This window comes from Medicago sativa, chromosome 3, assembly GCF_051527215.1.
Source record: "Medicago sativa cultivar Bolivia chromosome 3, Bolivia_mono, whole genome shotgun sequence".
In the NCBI taxonomy this organism is placed as follows: Eukaryota; Viridiplantae; Streptophyta; class Magnoliopsida; order Fabales; family Fabaceae; genus Medicago; species Medicago sativa.
This window is the reverse complement of record NC_140751.1, coordinates 7,404,640-7,426,880: the sequence shown is the minus strand read 5'-3', so window position 1 is coordinate 7,426,880 and position 22,241 is coordinate 7,404,640. Positions and strand designations below refer to the sequence as shown.

Sequence of the window (22,241 nt, the reverse complement as noted above, 5' to 3'; positions counted from 1 at the left end):
CAGGTGAACAAACTTCTGAATCAGACAGATAGTTGAATGTCTCTCTACTTGATTTATATCATTTTGCCTTTCAGTTTCAACGTATATAAATCATTTCACATGATCTACAGCAAAGGCAGATATTAACTGCAATTTAGTATTGAGTCCTTTCATGTGAATTATACGCACTTTTAAAAACTTGTTTTAAAGGAGAGATGTTCAAATTACGGAATATTACCATTCTTAGTAAATTTGAGAATGTAGTTCGCATAATCCAAATATTTGTGATGCATGGTTTAATGGGGTTCAGTAACGTATTTTGTAAAAAAATTGTTCCGAAGGAAAAATGAACAAATTAATGAATATTGCACAAAAATTAAAAAACTTTATCAAAATATTTATGAAAGCTTTATCAAGAGCAGGAAAACAACATAAATTACATAATAGTTAAAATTATAAAAGTGAGCGCTACTGTCATAGAGTTACCAAAAAGGGATTAACACCAATATTTACATGACACAAAATGAACGAAAGAAATACATTAAACTCTTTAGCGTCTTGTGTAGGAACTTGGTTATTAATATTTTGACCGTTAAAAAATAAAAAATCTCTTTGACATCAAAAAAGTAATATCAACTGAGCAATATTCAGTCTCTTCACATATGCTTAGTAATATTCAGTCTGAAAGATTACATTGAAAGGATAGATGGTAAAATGACGGATAATTGTGAATCATTATAATATGTCAAAATATAAACCTTAAAAACCATGAACCATCAACTTAGTTTTAAATAGTTAAAAATAAAAAATTGTAAAATAGTTAAAAGTTTTTAAAAATATAAAAATTGGAATATAGTTAAAAAAATTGGTGAGGTAGCACTCAACCAAGCAACACTAAAAAAATTACATGCATTAGGGTAACAAAAAAAACAGACAGACGGACATAAAATATTACTCTAAACGTTAATGTGTGTATATATTCGCGAGGTTGAAGAAAGGAGATAAAAATATTTGGGATCATTAAATGACATCGTGAATAAAAATATTTGTGAGATTGTGATGATTAAACGATATTGAAATTAAATATATAAGTGATAAAAAGATAATAAAATTCCTTTGAAAAAAAGGTAATAAAATTAAATGGAATCTCCTTAAAAAATTAATGGAACGGTTAAAAAAAAAGTTAAATGGAAGAAAAAAAACATAATGAAATATAATATTAAAAAATAAAGAAAAAGTTCCCGGCGTGAGTTGAAAAGAGGTGCTTGTGAAATAAATTGTCGAGAAGTAGTTTTTTAAAGTAACATTCAACAGCTTCTGGTCAAAGCTCATTCCATTCAATTTTATGCGTTCAAAAAAAGTACTTTTTTTAGTAAGTAATTAATTGATATTGTATTCGGCCTAACTTCTCCTTAAAAATGTAGAGAAGTTTGAAAAAAGTCGGGTCAAACGATACCTTAATCTCCCACAAAGGCAATGTAGAAGCAATTGAATTTGGGTGAAAAAATTGAAAAATAGTTAAAAATATAAAAATTGGAAAATAATTAAATGTTATTAAAAATATAAAAATAAGAAAATAATTAAAAAAATTGGTTAGGGGCAAAAATGGAAATTCATAGGCCAAACCTTAAAAAAAAAAAAAAACTTGTCGAGAAGTAGTTTTTTAAAGTAACATTCAACAGCTTCTGGTCAAAGCTCATTCCATTCAATTTTATGCGTTCAAAAAAAGTACTTTTTTTAGTAAGTACTTAATTGATATTATATTCGGCCTAACTTCTCCTTAAAAATGTAGAGAAGTTTGAAAAAAGTCGGGTCAAACGATACCTTAATCTCCCACAACGGCAATGTAGAAGCAATTGAATTTGGGAGGAAAAATTGAAAAATAGTTAAAAATATAAAAATTGAAAAATAATTAAATGTTATTAATTAAAAATATAAAAATAAGAAAATAATTAAAAAAATTGGTTAGGGGCAAAAATGGAAATTCATAGGCCAAACCTTAAAAAAAAAAAAAAACCACTTCCAATAATTGAATTACCAAAATGCCCCTCATAGGGGCAAATTGGTAATTTCAAGGGGCATTTCCTTTCTTATATATATAAGTAGATTACGTATTTATTTAGAAGGTGTTGCTTATAGATGATCGGTTGAATAACTTGGAGAAGCGGGTGGGTGTTTGAGTCAGTTTTGAGGAGTCCTGCTCGGTAAAAAGTTGTGGCTTTCTCTTGGACTCTTCTTCTAGTTTGTATTCCAACGCGGTTAAATATTGCATTTGGAAACGTTTTGGATCGCAAAGCATCCATAAATTGTCTGTTGTATGGCAATAAGGTGGATATGGTGTGGCAAAAAGTTTTGAGATGGATGGATTTTAATTTTGTTACTCCCGAAAAAAAAATTGTGCACTTTGCTTGATGGTTTGTGGTTGATTTAGCATGCCGCGCTTTTGGTGATTTGGTGGGTGAGGAACGAAAGGATTTACCGCAACCACGCTGTCGCGTCATTTTTCGGAGATCAAGGCTATTTGATTAGCTTATTGACTCACTTTTATTTCACGACTTTGAAAAAATTTATTTAAATTGGGGGTCCGGGGGTTGGTTACATAAAGGGAAGGTGTTAGCACCCTTTATGTCCGTAGTACTCTACGGGAACCTTTTAGTTTTATTTAAATAATGTGCTATAACTTGCTTATTTTGAAAAAAAGAATTTTAAGTGATTAAAAAAAAGAAGGACCTAATTATCTACATTTTATTGATTTGGAAGGACAAAGTCCTCTGCCTAAGTACCCGTGAGGGATCAAAACCTCGTAGTTCGGGGTTAGAAAATTGACGTTTGATTGGTTATGTGTTTTTTATTAGTTTGAAAAAGGTTTTAAAATGGAAAAAGCCAAATGGCAAAATGAATTTGTTTGTATTTTTTATATTAAAGAAAAACGACTTGAAATATGATTTAAATAGATTGAAGTTTGATTAAGGAAAGAAAATAAAAGAAGACGTCACTTGATTTAGGATCAAGGTTTATTTAAAAAAAAATATTTTTGTGTTTGGAACTATTTGCATGTTTTTTTTTGTTTTTTTTGAATGACTAGAATAACATAAACTAACGGAGCATAAGGAAATAAAAGCGTGAGGACCCCATGGTGGCGTTCGACCACCACAAAGGTCTCTTACCTAAACTACCAAGCATAAAAATAAACATACACCCACTCACGCACACATGCACCTAAAGCTATTACAAAAAACCTATTATACATGCTATGGCCTGCGAGAAAATAAATAAATTACATTTAAAGCCTATTTTACATTCTAAACCATGTGTAATAAACAAAAGGATAAATTACATTAAACCCTAATTTATACATTCTAATTCTAAAGTAAAAATAAAATAAATATGCGATGGGTAATAATAACAGCAGAATAATAAACTTAAATGAATGAAAATGCATGAGAATTAGAAAATGCGATGCTAATGAAAAAAGAAAAGAAAGTTACAGCATATGGGGTGCAGGAGCAGTCAGGGAGTGCAAAGAGTAGAAAAAAAAGAATTGGGCTAAAAGAACAGAAGGCACACGTTGGGCCTAGGGGAACCGTCCAGAAGACCGGTTCGGGTAGATAGCCGGGTCGGTTTCATGGGCGGGTCGGATTGAATGTATATATGGGGTATAAGACCCATTTCCTTTCATTTCACCAAGAATTTCTCTCTCTTCACTCAACACACAACAGAGCCCTCTCTTCTCTTTCCATTCTTCTCTCTCGGTTCCTCTTCAAACAACATATGAATTTTCCGGCGAGAGTGGGAGGCGGCTGGCCGTTAAGAACGGCGGCGCCGCCGTAACAACACCCCAAAACTCCTTTTTATTACTTTGATTTCCTACTTCTACTCTAATCCTCTTCTTCCTCTATTCTAACCTTAAATGTTCAAAAGGGAACTAAGTACGACCCTAGATTTAGAAAAAATAACAAGCGAAAGAAAAAAAAATGATTTACCTGTGTTCGACTGTTTTGAAACGACTTGGGTGATCTCGGATTCGAGATTGGCCGGCTGTTTGCGCGATGGTGCGGTCCGTCGCTGTTGTTGATGCGTTTGAGGGCTGTATCGGTCTGCTACGCGTTGTGTTTGAAGCAGCTTGGATTGGTGTTGGATTGATCGGAACGGTTTCTTCTGAGCGCGATTCTGGCTTCTCTTCTCTGCTGGTTTTTGCGTGTCCTTTGTTCTGTGTGTGCAGGTCATTATTTATAATGTGAGATTGTGGGTTTGGGTTTGTTAAAATGAGGCAAAGAATCAGTAGCTTGGGGAGAAATGAAAGGGAACCGCGTATGGATTGGAATGAATTGCAGAATGAATCGGACTGGATTGAGGCATGAATTGATCGGATTGGGTTGGGGCGAGGCAGTATAATGCGCATGACTGAATTTGGACGTATTTTGGACTAAAAAAAAACAATAAAAGGTAAAAATACATGGGATAAATACGAACATACTTTTTGATTTTTATCTCTTAAATTAACAAATAAAAATAAAAAGAAAATAAAAGAATTAAAAGAAGTTAAAATTGACTAATTAATAATAAAAAACAAAAATTTTAAAAGATGGAAATAAAGATAAAATTAAATAATAAAGAATAAAGAGAAAAGGGGGCCGACTCGAAATCAAGTATGAGGTATTTTAAAATACCTCTCTACCGGATTTTTTAATGAAAAAGTCAAAGATTGAACAGAGTCAAACGACACGTGTTAGTGTATGTATGTAGGATCCTTAGGTCAAAAATTGGGGTATGACAGATGCCCCTATTTAAGTTTCTTCGTCTGGAGATTTGAAGATGGAATCTTTAATTCGATCGGAGCGAAGAGACTTAAATACAAAGTACACCAATTTTGGACCTAAGATGCTATGAATGCTCGTGAAATGCTTGTATGAATGCAGGACGACAACGTTGACTTGACTGAGACGAGAAACAACGACGGGATACCCAAATTCGTTGAAGAAATGGGATCCGACTCCGCTAGGGGGAATGTAGTTTCACTGGGGAAAATGACCGTCTACTATCGTATTGATTAAGAGCGGTAGCTTTAATGAAGACAAAACTTTTTAGTGACGACTCTTGACCAGACGCACTGGGGATGACACCGGAGGAAATAAAATAAGATTTCAAATTGTTCATTGGTCGGGACCAACCGTTTGAAACATGACAAAATGTAAACTCAAGCGGTCCGTTATTTAGGACTGGCAGCTTGACACAAGGCAAAACAGTAGACTCAAACGGTCCATTGTTTAGGACTGGAAGCTTGAAACAAGATAAAAAGTAAAGTCAAGCGTTCCGTTGTTCAGGACTGGCAGCTTGAAACAAGATAAAAAGTAGACTCAAGCGGTCCGTTGTTTAGGACTGGCAGCTTGAAACAAGATAAACTCAAGCGGTCCGTTGTTTGGGACTGGCAGCTTGAAACAAGACGAAAATAGACTTAAGCGGTCCGTTGTTTAGGACTGGCAGCTCGAAATAAGACAAAAGGTAAAGTCAAGCGGTCCGTTGTTTAGGACTGGCAGCTTGAAATAAGACAAAAGGTAAAGTCAAGCGGTCCGTTGTTTAGGACTGACAGCTTGAAACAAGATAAAAATGTAAACTCAAGCGGTCCGTTGTTTAGGACTAGCAGCTCGAAACAAGACAAACTCAAACGGTCCATTGTTTGGGACTAGCAGCTCGAAACAAGACAAACTCAAACGGTCCGTTGTTTGGGACTAGCAGCTTGAAACAAGACAAAAAGATAAAATCAAGCGGTCCATTGTTTAGGACTGGCAGCTTGAAACAAAACTAGAAGGTAAACTCAAGCGGTCCGTTGTTTAGGACTGGCAGCTTGAAACAAAACTAGAAGGTAAACTCAAGCGGTCCGTTGTTTAGGACTGGCAGCTTGAAACAAAACTAGAAGGTAAACTCAAGCGGTCCGTTGTTTAGGACTAGCAGCTTGAAACAAGACAAAAAGATAAACTCAAGCGGTCCGTTGTTTGGGACTGGCAGCTCGAAACAATGCATGAAGATAAACTCAAGCGGTCCGTTGTTTGGGACTAGCAGCTTGAAACAAGGTAAAAAAGGTAAACTCAAGCGGTCCGTTGTTGGGGACTGGCAGCTTGAAAGAAGATAGAAAGTAAACTCAAGCGGTCCGTTGTTTAGGACTGACAGCTTGAAACGAATGAGGACTGAGACGAAAGGACACGATCAAACAAGACTTTGGATGACAGATGCAACCCTGTATGAATTGATATTGTGTACATGTTGTGTATATATGAATGTATGAATACGTGACAGTATTAATGTATGAATGTATGATTGTATGAATGCATGAATGTATGGATGTAGCTTGTATGACTGTATAAATTGGATATGACAGGCGACTCGATGAAATGAGGCAAGATATGTAGGATGGGAGGCGGACTGACATCGCAGTACAAACACTTGGCAAACTTCCTCAAAGATGACACTATTGTGAATAAATCAAGCCGTTGACGGTGTAAAACCCAGCACAAGGTAGCAATTAATGCCTCATGGGGAGAAAATCCATTGTTGACCACAAGTTTGGAAGAAGTTGCCATTTGTAAACCGGCGCGTAGTGCTTTTCCCCTGGCATGCTTCAACAGTCATTTTTTTGTATTTTTTTGAAAATCCCTAACTTTTGCCTGGACCGCCCTTTCGGGTTTTCAGTCCACCGGGAGTATATTCCTTTTTTGTGCCCCTAATTTTTGCCTGGACCGCCCTTTCGGGTTTTCAGTCCACCGGGACGCTCTCTATTGCCTAAGCCGCCTTTTCAGGTTTTCAACTTAGCGAGCATTGATTTTTTTTGTATTATTTTTTTTGTATATATTTTTTGTTTTGACTGTGAAAGCATCTTGCTTGAAGCAGAGGTCCTCTCCATAATGCTTAGCCACGTTTCTCTTTCGGAATGTAACCGTTCTCGAGGCGCATACTGATGTACGCTTCAACTACTCATAAGTTCAAAGAGAGTGTGCTTGTTGTTCACACTTTTCAAAAGATGTAAAAAAAGTTTTGTATTTTGAAAAATTTTGCTTCGAGTATTGCCATCAAAAATAGAAGAAATTTTGCAAATAGAATAAATGAGAGTTCCAAATAATTGGGCACAGGCTCAAATTTGATGAATTGAGTGGTGGCCTACCAATGGCGTGGCCCCACGGATCTTTGAAAAATTTGGAAAATTGTAAATATATGGAAGGTACATTGAACACAATAACCGTTATACTCCCTGACAACTTTGAATGCCCCAGTTCCGAGTCTTTGATCTGCAGATGCTTCAAATCGGAGGTTCTTTTGACGACTGGATGCCCCAAGAGGACTGTGTTGGCTGATGCAGTTACTTGTCATGATCCTTAACTTTTGCATAGATCGCCCTTTTCGGGTTTTCAATCTATCAGGATAATCATCATTTTTTTTTGTCTCTAATTTTTGTGTGGACCGCCCTTTCGGGTTTTCAGTCCACCGAGACGCTCATTTTTGCCTAAGTCGCTTTTTTTTAAGATTTGCGACTTACCGAGCTGCTATTTTTTGACAGAGTATTTCTTGACTGCACCAACATTCTTAGAACGTGTGAGTTTGTCACCATCCATGATTGTAAGAGTCATTGCACACAAGTCTTCATAATTAGGCGTCCATTTGCCCCTGGAGTCTGGTTGGAAAGTAGTACGAAGTTCCCTTCTTGAAATCCATGGGGACGAACCTTTTTGTTAGAAGCTTGTTTCAAACCTCTTTTGATATATTTGTACAAGGTCGTCATGCGTTTAAATCGATCAAGTTTGGACTTTAGCAGAACTCCTATTGACGGGACTTTGACATCCACAGGAAGCACGACCTCCATGTTGCATTTTGGGGAAGGAGGGGGGGTTGCCCCTGTTGACATGTGTACTGAAGTACGGTATCCATGCAGGGAGAATGGTAGCACCTCGAGCTAGTCTTTGTAATTGAATGTCATTTTCTGGACAATCTCCTTGATATTTTGTTTGCAGCTTCAATGGCTAAGATGCCCCAGTATGTGAGAGATCTCGCCGGGAATCTCTTCATTCTCCTTCTTCGGCTTCAGACACAGGGGACTCAAAGTTGGAAGAGAGTACATGGTTAATGTGTTCAATGGGTTTATTAATGCATGATTTGATTATTGATTTTGACAAGTGTAAGTTATGATTATGCAGATATTTGAGAATGATTATATTTTTTTGGTTTTTTGTATTACCATTTTTCCAGAAAAAAACACAAGATAAAATGAAAGTCGGGATCAAAACGACCTCTTTATTAATGATGGAAAATATATGAAGCAAAAGGCCTACACAAGTTCACTTTCGTCTCGGGCAGGACGAAAGGATATTTTTTGAAAAGCGGAAAGCAACAAACAAACATTATTTGAACAAGGAAAAGTGGAAGAAACGTCAACAGCGACCCAATTACAGCTAACCACTCCTTGCGTTAGGTCTTAGAAGGTCAGGCGGTTGGTCCGGATCAAATTTTGAACTGCCTTCTTCATTGCATTACAATGTTCAATATCATGGCCAGGTGCCCCTTGATGGAAGGTACAGAAAAGGTCAGGTCTATACCATGCTGGCAATCTTGTTGGTACCGGAGGAGGCGCCTTGGTCTGGACTAGATTCCTTTCGAGCAACTGTGGAAGCAAAACCGCATATTTTATAGGAATCGGGTCATACTGCGGCGTTTTTTGAGCCTGGCGATGTGGATCGACTTGCTGAACTTTCACCATATTCACTCCCTGATCTTTCTCCTTTGAACTGCCAGCGGGGACACTTTCATTGATCAATCGTCCTTCTCAGACTCCTTCTTCTAGTCGTACACCCGTAGCAACCATCTCAGCAAAGTCCCTGGGGGTACTTCCGACCATATTCACATAATAGAACTGACTGAGAGTTTTAAAAAAGAGCTTGGTCATCTCCTTTTCTTCTATGCGTGGGCTGACCTGGGCAGCAGTATCCCTCCACCGCTGGGCATACTCTTTGAACGTTTCGTTGTCTCCCTGAGTCATAGCTTGTAGATCACTTCGATCTGGGGCCATATCCACATTGTAACTGTATTGCTCCACAAAAGCATCACACAGATCTTGAAAAGTTTGGATATTTGTTTTATCTAGATTCATGTACCATTTTGAGGCAGGACTAGCCAAACTTTCATGGAAGAAATAGATAAGGACTGAATCATCCTTGGAATAGGCAGACATTCTTCTCACATACATTGTTAGATGTTCCTCAGGACAGGATTTTCCCTTATACTTCTCGAAGTCTGGTACCTTGAACTTGTGGGGTATTTGAACATTTGGCACCAAACAAAGATCATAAGCAGTCTTCCCAAATATTTTCTTCTTGTGGAGGGCTCTCACATCTCGCTGAATTTCATCATATTTTTGCTGCAAGTCATTCACTCTATCATAGGCTTCCATATCTCCTGAATGGTAGATTGGCTCTTCTTCTTGTGGAATGGTATGCATCACAGGTGCTGAATAAGTCATAGCGACTGGAGGAGCTCTCATAGGAGGTGGAGTAACATGAGCTACATATTGGTGGGTAGGCATCTGATCTTCACAAGCAACGGGACGGAGTATTTCGCCAGCAGTAAGAGGCGGGAACCAGGGCACGGAACGTTGTGGAGCAGAGTACTCCGGAGTATCGGCACAAAACATCCATTCAGGGCCAATAGAAACAGTTTCGGCTTGAGTCCTGATAGGAGGAGCAGGAGGACGTGCTTGAGCAACCGTCAGTGTCTTCATCGATTCAGTCATTTCGTCCATCTTGGTCTGCATGGCTGCAATTTCCTCCCGGAGCAGTTGATTTTCTTGCTCGAGAAAATCCATCTTCTCTTTATGATTGCTCGAGTGTTGTACATGCGAGTTGGTTTCGGACGAGGACGCCATGACACTTTTGAGATTGGTTGACCTTTTATGGAGAAGGAAAATTTGTGAGACTCAGAATTGAGACCATGAAATGCGCGATGATGCATGATGTTATGCAAAAATAGACACACATTTTCTTTATTTTATCGAAGGACTCGTCAAAGTAATTGTAAACACCATAAGGAACATATCATAATGCTTCATTTGATAATTGAAAATATTACAGACAGTTACCTCAAAAAGCAAAGCCAAAGACAAAGTCCCCGACAAAGCTAAGGTCTAGTTTAAGACTTTTGAAATTGTATTCCTCTTTAAAAGGCCCACACCTTTGATGTTTACAAAGTTGAGTCCTTTGATGTTTTGATGAGAAAAAGTTTTTATGAATGAATGCATGTATGCATGTTTATGCTCAAAGTACATAGAATACATGGTGGTAAGGTTAAGTCCACATGTTGGAGTCAAGAGTAACAACGCCATTTGGTAAGGACTATGGTTTTGAATTGCACTCGTAACAAAGGTCCTACCAAGTTCCCAAATTACAACTACCCTTATGAACATATCGGTGCGTAGGACTGCTCCTAGTCCAATAATATTCGTAAGGAAGTCTAGTTTGAGTGTAGTATCGCGTGACGACTAAAGTCAAGACTGCTCTTGGTTTAGCCACCGCACTACGTCCTAAAAGAGGCCAAGATGGGTTAAGGGTGATCTAAAGGTCCTCAACGTTTGAAGGATTTCAAAAATAATAATGCCAATCACGACTGCTCATGGTGACATAGTACTACTCTTGAAACCCACGTTGAGTGGAGTTATATCACATGCACACATATCGCAGGACCGCTCCTGGTATGGCACTATGATCGTACCCCGTCCTATCTTATTTTTCACTCAAGCCCGGGTGTAGGACTTATGATCTCACCACTCACGTTTTAAGAAAGGAGAAAGAAGAAGGAAGAACAAATATATACACGATTTTCCATCTTTTATTTTTATTTTTTTAAGCAAGTAATAGCACAAAAATTAAATAAGACCAAGTTAGGCTCAACCCTCTTAGGGGGGTCCCCAGTGAAGTCGCCATTTCTGTCGCGTCATTTTTCGGAGATCAAGGCTATTTGATTAGCTTATTGACTCACTTTTATTTCACGACTTTGAAAAAATTTATTTAAATTGGGGGTCCGGGGGTTGGTTACATAAAGGGAAGGTGTTAGCACCCTTTATGTCCGTAGTACTCTACGGGAACCTTTTAGTTTTATTTAAATAATGTGCTATAACTTGCTTATTTTGAAAAAAAGAATTTTAAGTGATTAAAAAAAAGAAGGACCTAATTATCTACATTTTATTGATTTGGAAGGACAAAGTCCTCTGCCTACGTGCCCGTGAGGGATCAAAACCTCGTAGTTCGGGGTTAGAAAATTGACGTTTGATTGGTTATGTGTTTTTTATTAGTTTGAAAAAGGTTTTAAAATGGAAAAAGCCAAATGGCAAAATGAATTTGTTAGTATTTTTTATATTAAAGAAAAACGACTTGAAATATGATTTAAATAGTTTGAAGTTTGATTAAGGAAAGAAAATAAAAGAAGACGTCACTTGATTTAGGATCAAGGTTTATTTAAAAAAAATATTTTTGTGTTTGGAACTATTTGCATGTTTTTTTTTGTTTTTTTTGAATGACTAGAATAACATAAACTAACGGAGCATAAAGAAATAAAAGCGTGAGGACCCCATGGTGGCGTTGGACCACCACAAAGGTCTCTTACCTAAACTACCAAGCATAAAAATAAACATACACCCACTCACGCACACATGCACCTAAAGCTATTACAAAAAACCTATTATACATGCTATGGCCTGCGAGAAAATAAATAAATTACATTTAAAGCCTATTTTACATTCTAAACCATGTGTAATAAACAAAAGGATAAATTACATTAAACCCTAATTTATACATTCTAATTCTAAAGTAAAAATAAAATAAATATGCGATGGGTAATAATAACAGCAGAATAATAAACTTAAATGAATGAAAATGCATGAGAATTAGAAAATGCGATGCTAATGAAAAAAGAAAAGAAAGTTACAGCATATGGGGTGCAGGAGCAGTCAGGGAGTGCAAAGAGTAGAAAAAAAGAATTGGGCTAAAAGAACAGAAGGCACACGTTGGGCCTAGGGGAACCGTCCAGAAGACCGGTTCGGGTAGATAGTCGGGTCGGTTTCATGGGCGGTCGGATTGAATGTATATATGGGGTATAAGACCCATTTCCTTTCATTTCACCAAGAATTTCTCTCTCTTCACTCAACACACAACAGAGCCCTCTCTTCTCTTTCCATTCTTCTCTCTCGGTTCCTCTTCAAACAACATATGAATTTTCCGGCGAGAGTGGGAGGCGGCTGGCCGTTAAGAACGGCGGCGCCGCCGTAACAACACCCCAAAACACCTTTTTATTACTTTGATTTCCTACTTCTACTCTAATCCTCTTCTTCCTCTATTCTAACCTTAAATGTTCAAAAGGGAACTAAGTACGACCCTAGATTTAGAAAAAATAACAAGCGAAAGAAAAAAAAATGATTTACCTGTGTTCGACTGTTTTGAAACGACTTGGGTGATCTCGGATTCGAGATTGGCCGGCTGTTTGCGCGATGGTGCGGTCCGTCGCTGTTGTTGATGCGTTTGAGGGCTGTATCGGTCTGCTACGCGTTGTGTTTGAAGCAGCTTGGATTGGTGTTGGATTGATCGGAACGGTTTCTTCTGAGCGCGATTCTGGCTTCTCTTCTCTGCTGGTTTTTGCGTGTCCTTTGTTCTGTGTGTGCAGGTCATTATTTATAATGTGAGGATTGTGGGTTTGGGTTTGTTAAAATGAGGCAAAGAATCAGTAGCTTGGGGAGAAATGAAAGGGAACCGCGTATGGATTGGAATGAATTGCAGAATGAATCGGACTGGATTGAGGCATGAATTGATCGGATTGGGTTGGGGCGAGGCAGTATAATGCGCATGACTGAATTTGGACGTATTTTGGACTAAAAAAAAACAATAAAAGGTAAAAATACATGGGATAAATACGAACATACTTTTTGATTTTTATCTCTTAAATTAACAAATAAAAAGAAAAAGAAAATAAAAGAATTAAAAGAAGTTAAAATTGACTAATTAATAATAAAAAACAAAAATTTTAAAAGATGGAAATAAAGATAAAATTAAATAATAAAGAATAAAGAGAAAAGGGGGCCGACTCGAAATCAAATATGAGGTATTTTAAAATACCTCTCTACCGGATTTTTTAATGAAAAAGTCAAAGATTGAACAGAGTCAAACGACACGTGTTAGTGTATGTATGTAGGATCCTTAGGTCAAAAATTGGGGTATGACACACGCGAGGGAGATTTATGAAGTAGTTGTTGAGATAAAAGTGTTATCATGGCATTAGAGTTTTGAGTAGATTGAATATACCTTAACGTCAACTTCTCTTTAATGTTGGTTGTTGGCTTCACTGTTACCCAAAACCTTAAGGCAATGGGTTTATGGGTTCCCATGGCATTAGAGGCAATGGGTTTATGGGTTCCCATGGCATTAGAGTTTGAGTAGATTGAAAATACCTAAACGTCAACTTCTCTATAACATTGGTTGTTGGCTTGTCTTCGGCGTTCAGCTGTAAGCTGCCCTGGGGTGTAAACTTGTTTTCTCTCGTTTTTTGTGTTGGGGAGGTCCGGGGAGCCCCTGGAGGGGCAATGGGGAAAACGTCCAGGACCGTAAGAGACTTAAATACCACACTGTTACCCAAAACAAAACCTTAAGGCAATGGGTTTATGGGTTCCCTCTCTTATATATCATTTGTTTCCTCCATTCCTAGTCGATGTGGTACATAATCAATCACACTTGATTACCCAACAATCTCCCCCTCAAGTGTGAAGGTCTAGGGAGCCCCGCTCCCCACCAAGCCTAACCACGGTTACCCAACAATCTCCCCCTCAAGTGTGAAGGTCTAGGGAGCCCCGCTCCCCACCAAGCCTAACCACGGTTACCCAACAATCTCCCCCTCAAGTGTGAAGGTCTAGGGAGCCCCGCTCCCCACCAAGCCTAACCACGGCTCTGATACCACTGTTGGGGAGGTCTAGGGAGCCCTAGGAGAGGGAATGGGTCAGACGTCCAGGTCCATAAGACACTTAAACACCACACACTTACCCAACACCTTAAGGCAATGGGTTTATGGGTTCCTTCTCTTATATATCATTTGTTTCCTCCATTCTTAGTCGATGTGGGACATAATCACTCACAATTGATTACCCAACAATCTTCCCCTCAAGTGTGAATCACCCACATCACTAGCCTGATCCACCCCAGGATCCCGCTCCTGCTCCCCACCAAGCCTAACCACGGCTTTGATACCACTGTTGGGGAGGTCCGGGGAGCCCCGGGAGCGGCAATGGCCAAACGTCCAGGACCATAAGAGACTTAAACACCACACTCTTACCCAGAACCTTAACGCAATGGTTTATGGGTTCCCTCTCTTATATATCATTTTTTTCCTCCATTGCTAGTCGAACCCATAAACCTTAATGCAACCATCATGAGTGAATAGTATTTAGGACAATCATTAATGCTGCTTGTCAAATGATGTTGAGCAGAGTGTTCCCAATCCAAATAGACTTTTGCGTTACTGAAATAATCTATCTGTCAGTAAAAATTGATTTTAATTTTGAGACACGCATCATGAGTCTTACAAAAAACTCAAATCATTAACCCTTGGGTTTACAAGTAACTAACTAAAATTAGAATATATAGAATTTTACATTAATTTCCCAAATACTACTAACTTCACAAGGAAGTTCTAATATATTTTCAGAAGGTGACACAATTACCTAGTCCTATTGAGTGAATAGAGTACTGAGAGCTTCTGCTTGTTGATGGCAGTTAATTCATCTATCGTTGAAGAATAAACGGAGTTGTTTTGATCATACTGGTCCTATTGGAGTGAATAGAGTACGGGTCCAATCATGAATTAAACGATGCCATAGTGTTATATAAAAACCATATGTTTTGCCAACCCATTTATCTCTTAAGATTCAGGAATCTGAAAATATGATGAACAGAGGAATACGTAGAGTCAATGACTTTCTCTAATTTATCAAGACTTAGATTCTGAAATCTGAAAATTTTGGGAAATGGATATAAAATTACTGGCATATTGCAGAATATGAGCATGTGAAAATTCTTCACTTGTATCTTTGCAATAGTTTTGGAATCAACAAACTTTTGTGCCGCAAGCCTAACGTCTGCAAATACACTTAGAAAAGTTTTACAAAGAAAGGTAAGGGGTGAAAAACATGTTACTTTGATAAGAGACCAGATAAAGTCTCTATCCCATGGTACTGATTTGAAAAATTAATAATGTAATCCATCTGATACGTCTATTTATCGTCAAACTTGTGAACATATATAGTGATATAGTGAAGTTGTAAGGTACTATTTTTTGGACTTGTATTCCTCAACATGGAAGACAATTATGACAACTTAAACAGAAGATTTAAATTGACATTAGAAAATGAATTCAAGAAGGCACCATCTTAGATTCAATTCAAAGAAAGCAAATTATTATATAGTAGAAAATCTCTAAATGGTCTTCGTATTCCATCAAAAATCTTTACAAGACATTAGTGTATCCTAACCGTCACAAAGACCCACATGTCTGATAAAATTTGATCTGTCCAGTACATTTATAAAATACACAATTTTACACAAACATTATTAAATACGTGCATATCCTTGCGCAGATATTTCAAAAAGTAATAGTGCCTTCGCAATACATTCAATCCAAGTCCTTATTAGGATCATACAAAATCAAATGTAAAACCATAAAACTCAATGCATGGTTGTGAACTATAACAATGTAATGCATGACGAGAGAACTAACAAACAAATAATATAGATGAAAATAACAACAATGTCTCAAGATGCAAGGTCAACAACCAACCATTAGCTAACAAAAATTCAAGAAGTCTGTAATCAAAACCAGTACAAAGTAAATAACATAAATATGAACCAACATATATATTGCAGTTGAATCTCATGCTCGAGTGGCATATCGCTACATCTACATCTAGCATTAAGAACAAGGTGATATTAAACTCTCAATAGAGACTCCTAAGATGTTTTGAAAATCACTAGACTCGAAAGTACCACTCCTGGAATCGTAAACAAACGAATTAACAGCCCCTGTCAACTTCAACAACACTTGATCATCCTCAAATAAATATACCGGCTTGGCAGAAATATTAGATACACATCGATCTACACTGGAAGAAAGAGTGAACAATTTAGTCCAAGAATGTTTATTTCCATACTCCTTCATAATCCAAACATCCTTCAGAACCCAATCAAAATCACTATCACCATAAGTCACGCACAAACAATCCCTCAACACAAACAAGTCCAAGAAGTTACACACATTTACCCCTCCAGAATCAGGAAGCAATACCTTTTGATAACACTCTTTCTCCAAATCAAAAGAAACAATAAAGCGAGGACTTCTCCGATCAAAATCAATAACGGCCAACCAATTAATCGTGTCACTCACAAATTTACCTAATTGCTCAGGAAGGATACTACCAAAAGCAAACTCCTGAATGTTTTTCCAACAATTGGTAATAGATGTATGAACCTTCACTTCTGTCTTGCATGCAAAATTACCACTACTATCTTGTATAAGACCTTGCAAAACAACAACCACTTTGTAATTATCATTAAAACAATCATAGCCAAAGCCAAACGCCATGTTAGTGAAACTCCAATTTGGCTTTTGAAATAGGGGAAACTCCTTGATTTTTCTAATGGAAGGGTTCCATAATATGACAGTGTTTTTATAAATATCAGTAAAACAAAGTATGCCATTGCAGGATCCAACGAAGCATTCTACACGTAACCTAGGATGATCTCCATGAATATTATATGGAGAATACTCATAATCTGTGATGTTGATGGTTAAGTTGTTGAGAACGGGCCCGAGTGGGTAAGACTTGAGAACGTACAGGTAGGGGAACCCAGTGTGGCTTACGCAGTGAAGGCAGCGTGTGGTTGACAAGCTGAGGTGCTTCTTGGCGAATTTGTGATCGGTGATTAAAGAATTCCACGACTTGCAGAAGCATCGGAGCTGAAGGAGAAGCTTCACGGGTAGCCTACACAGGATCTCTGCCACCAAATCAAACGGAAGCGTAGGAAGTGGCGGGGCATAAAGTGAATGGCCAGAAGAGCATAAGGTGGGGAGGACACACAAGAGCTGCTTGTTAATGGAAGTAAATTCCTCCATCATAATGATAGTACGTCGCAAGGGTAATGAAATAATATATATTGGAGACGCTAGGTTTCTTGAGAAACACCTAATTTTATTTGTTTGTTTTTTGTTACTTCAAAGATGGGCCAATTCCAGCGTATGTGATTATCAATAGTATATATATAAAGTAAGGTTTTTTATGCCACGTGTCGCTTCCACGTTTATTCTCAATATTTTTATATTTTTTTTTCTATATTTTATTTGACATCTTATTTGACATAAAAATCTCTGCAAACTTTTGATCTTATCCACTAAATATTTTATTTAATTTTATATTTAATTCCTAATATTTTGTGTAGCCAAAATATCTCAACAAACTAGATATAATACTTTCAATACTATCCATTAAATCTTCCTTTATTTTTTTTCTTTCTTTTTTTTAGGAAAAGAAGTTTCAATTGTTGCTGACATCCATTACAAACACCTACGAGTTTCAAGTCCTTGAACTAACACATATACTATTGTTTCTGTTTCAAGTCCTTGAACTAACACCTATACTATTTTTTTTCCTTTTCGTTTCAACAGTAGCGTTTTAATATTATTAATCACCTATACTATTATCACCTATACTATTTTTTCAGGTCACTTCCACATTCATTCTCAATATTTTTATTATTTTTTTTATTTTTAAAAACCAATATTTTATTTAACATAAATATCTCAACAACATTTTGATCTTATCCACTCAATATTTTCTTTAATTTTTTTTTTTTGAATTTCTAATATTTTATGTAGCAGAAATATCTCAACAAACTACACATAATACTTTCAACAAAGTTTACATATATGATCTTATTTTATGATTAAAAGACTTCAATTTGTTTATTTGTTTTTAGGAAAAGAAACATCAATTAGTTATTACTAATCTTTTAGCACTGTATCATTCAATTAGTTTTTATGTTTGAGGAAAAAAAGGGTTCGATTAGTTTTTATTTTTGATAAAAAAAATGTTTAATTAGTTATTATGTTATCTTTTAGTAGCATATTCTAATGCAAATGTTAATTATAAATAAATAAATTTTTGTTAATCACATATTTACATATTTTGAACACAAGCAGAAACCCCAAACCTTCTTTTCATCTAACATTTTTCCTTTTTTAGGTTTGCCAAACACCAATTTTATTCCCTTTCAATCGATTTTTTTCTCTCATACGCATGGGCCACGAAACAAACCCATGACCACATGTTTAAAGGGACCCAAAACTCTTACCACTTGGACTAATTCATTATTGATTTTGTTACACTTTTTATTCTTGCATTTGACATTCATCTCATCATTTATATATATTTTTAAGATATTATTATAATTGTAAATTTAAATAAATTCAATCTAATATACTTACATGTGTATTCGTGCACACAAACTTATAAAACTTACTATTTAATATCTAACCCGGGCAATGCCGGGTCTCTAAACTAGTTATTAAATATTAAAAGGTTTACTCTTGTTGTATTATTTATTTATTTTTTTTTGCCAAAAAGCTTGTGATTATTAATTATTCTTTTTATTATTACTATTTTGATAAAATGTGATTATTGATTAATATAGGGTTAATAGTGTTTTACCCCCTGTAATATAGGTCATTTCCGGTTTTACCCCCTGTAAAATATTTTTTTTGGATTTTGTCCTTGTAATTTGAAGATTTTTGGTTTTGGACCTTCATGAATTTTGACAGTACAAAATCGAAGATATGGCAGGGGGTAAACCGAAATTTGCTCAAATTAACAGGGGGTAAACCGAAATTTTTTTCAAATTACAAGGGGGGTAAACCTAAATTTGCTCAAATTACAGGGGGTGAAATTTTCCATGAAGGTCTAAAACCAAAAAATTTTCAAATTTCAAGGATGAAATTCAAAAATAATATTTTACAGGGGGGAAAACCGGAAACGACCTATATTACAGGGGGGTCAAGCACTATTAACCCATTAATATAAATATAAAAATCTTACTAAATTTAGAGATGTATTTGATCTAAAAAAAAATAGAGGTTAATTATTGTATATAGAGTCTATTTATTTAAATTGTACCTAACTATTTTGTGTTAACCCTTTTGTTAGGGCTATGCTAATTCGATGTTTGGTCGAAAAGTAAGTTAAGTCAGATAAATATTTATTTCATCATAAATTTGAACATAGGTTGTTCCGAAGAATTCGTTAGAGCTCTTTATCCGCTTGAATCCAATCGATTGGTTGTATTTCCACCTTTTATTTTTGAAAGAATTTCCACTAAGGCAATGCAATACAATAAACTGGATAGACATACAATACCACAATCAAATGATTAAAGTAAAGATGAGTAACAAAAGAGGGAAATACATCAGTATTTCAAGCCTAAAACAAAATTCATCATAATCCTACAACAAAATTCCACAAAATTTCAAAGCTTCACTAATAATGGAAAGAAAAATGAAAAGGAAATTAAAAAACACCAACATCAGATTTTGTGCTACTTAAAGGACAAGAAATGACAAAGGGTGAGTAAATTGATCATAATATACATCAGTATATAAATAACTGATATTTTCTTTGAGAATTAATAGGAAAATAAAGAATGTAATCTATAGGGAAGCAAAGAATGATTAAAACCGGAAGGTAAAGAATATATTGAGTCGCAGGTGGTGAGGGCAGTATTTTGTTTGTTGTTGGTGGTGGTGAACTTTGAGAGCTCTGATGCAAAGAAAGAACTGAGCAAATACTGGAATGCTTCATTGATTTTCACTGGAATCCCTGAAATTAACTTACTGAGGAAATGATTACAATTTTTTAATTGAAATATTTCTTGCATTTTTGTGTGAAATATAATTTTCATTGGCCAATAATTTTTTAATTGAAATATTTCTTGCATTTTTGTCTGAGACTTCCTCTTATTACAAATTGGTTAATGAAGTTAAACTGCATATGTTAAGGAAAACATATAATATACAACACGGTGGCCGATAAGGAAATGACTTTCAACATATAGCATTATATTTTGTTAATATGAAAGAAAAAACTGACAAACACTCTCTTCAACTTAACAGACGCATAATAGTTTAATCGTTCAAAGTATAGTCTACTTCAAACAAATTTAGTCTGTGTTATGATCCGATATATTGAAGCAAGTAAAACCATGAGTCATTTGGAGGAAAGACTTTTAGACGAAATAATAGAATCTTCATTATGTTATATACCTCACCAGTTGAGAGGTGCAATACTGCTAATAGTAATACATTATAACCGTACACTTGACATAAGATCGAAAATGATATGTACCTATTCACTACTATATATTGTAACTTTGTAGGGGATGTGAATAATTGAAAGCAAGAAATATCAATTTAGTCTATATTCCTCTTTTATTCTTGGAGAGTTTTCCCTTCTATTGAACAAGGGAAAATTACAAGTTCTCTGTTCCTATTCGAGCACTTAGCACTCTTCTTATTCTCAGTCATCATAAAGGGATTCGATCAACTCAAATGGAACTTGTATATGTAATCAATTTAATATTAGTATTTCTATCAAACAAACTAGCGTCTGGTTTTTAACGGTGTAATGTAAGTTGTAAAGAATACTACATGTGGCCATCAAAATATTGTCATCATGTGAGTTAATTCGTAACAGGTACAGGCGTACAACGATGGAAAGGGGTTAATAGATGGTGATGGGCAAATGGAAAATTGGGAGGAAATACGTATTCTGGTTCATTTGCTATAAACTGGTGCAAGATTTTGTTCTGTCAAACATGCTGCTGACCTTTCTGCAGACTTATTAGGTGATTTTGATGAATGAAATTGGCAGGGTCTTTCATCCTCAGATTATTCATTTCAAGCTCGCCTACTTTAATTTCCCACACAAAATTTCAACTACAAGACACTACCACATTCATGAAAACTTCAAGCCTATTCAATATGTAAAGTTAAAACTAAGCTCTGCTGAGTTTTTATTAAAACATTAGGGGAATATATCTCTATCTCATATCATGCTATATTTTAGATTTCACAAACCATTCCCTACTTGAAATGATAATGTAATCAAAGTTCACAAACCATTTATTATCATAGCTAAACTTTTGACAACACTTAAAACACCATTTATGTTTTAAAAAGATTGAAGCTTCCACAAGTAATAGTGGAATACATGACTACTTGAACAAAGGAGACATAATTTGTTATTAGATGATGAATTTATTCTAAAAGGATTGAAGAGTATTCAAGTCAAGTAAATTAAAAATGAGTATTTGAAATCTGAATAGCATAGACACTTGTAAATTGTTTTACCACTCCCTCCGTTTCAAAATGAGTGTCGTTTTAGGTGTTTACACACATATTAAGAAATGCAATGATTAAAAGAAAGAGAATGATTATTTTACCAAATTATCCTTATTAACTATGGGTCATGTTAACTTGTGCCCTTAGGGCACAAGATAAGGAACCCAAAAGTAGAAATATTCCCTCAAATTTTGTGCATTCTATTTATTATAAATTCAAAAATTTAATTGAATGCACACATTCCAACAAAAAGTTACTATGTTGGGTTCTTTATCTTGTGCCTTAAGGGCACAAGTTAACATTTTCCATTAACTATTGGTTAGTTTTAAAAGTAATATTTTGGAAGTAGTGTCCAGAGTATTAATTGGAGGGTACAATTGAAAAGAAAAAGTTATTATTGCATTGGAAACTGAAAGCGACACTCATTTTGAAACAATTTTTTTTTTTGTTAAAACACTCATTTTGAAACGGAGGAAGTATTATTTATAAAACTGTATCTGAATGAATTACACGAGCCTCGCATTTGAGTGAAAAGGGCACCATTCCATCAGTAAGAAAATTTACCATAAATTATACATCTAAACTGTAACTCAAATCTTAGAAAATCAAATGAAAAACTGTCTAATGCAATGTTTGACTGTAAACTACTTAAAATGTAATGTACGCTTAGAAAACCAACAACTCTAACTAACATAAAATTGAAATTAACAGCAACTTTTCAACATTCAATCAGCCATTAATTAACAATGATCCGACAAGTCACTACTAACTAGCAATCAAACAGGCCATAAAATAAATAACATAAAGACAAA

General features: G+C 35.8%; 2 protein-coding genes across 2 annotated transcripts; both read right to left on the bottom strand.

Moving 5' to 3' along the window:
* Positions 1-8,788: 8,788 nt before the first annotated feature.
* On the bottom strand, positions 8,789-9,823 carry LOC146935338 (uncharacterized). Its single transcript, XM_085749033.1, has one exon. The coding sequence runs from the start codon at positions 9,821-9,823 to the stop codon at positions 8,789-8,791; it is 1,035 nt and encodes a 344-aa protein (XP_085605159.1).
* A 6,121-nt stretch (positions 9,824-15,944) lies between these two features.
* Positions 15,945-17,157, bottom strand: LOC146935337 (F-box/kelch-repeat protein At3g23880-like). The gene has a single exon (XM_085757613.1). It carries the CDS (start codon positions 17,155-17,157, stop codon positions 15,958-15,960), a length of 1,200 nt encoding a protein of 399 aa, XP_085613739.1. The 3' UTR covers positions 15,945-15,957.
* Between the last annotated feature and the right edge of the window lie 5,084 nt (positions 17,158-22,241).

Bases quoted from the DNA above. Each gene is read 5' to 3' on its own strand.
- LOC146935338 (XM_085749033.1), bottom strand. From the start codon at position 9,823: ATGGATTTTCTCGAGCAAGAAAATCAACTGCTCCGGGAGGAAATTGCA.
- LOC146935337 (XM_085757613.1), bottom strand. From the start codon at position 17,157: ATGGAGGAATTTACTTCCATTAACAAGCAGCTCTTGTGTGTCCTCCCC.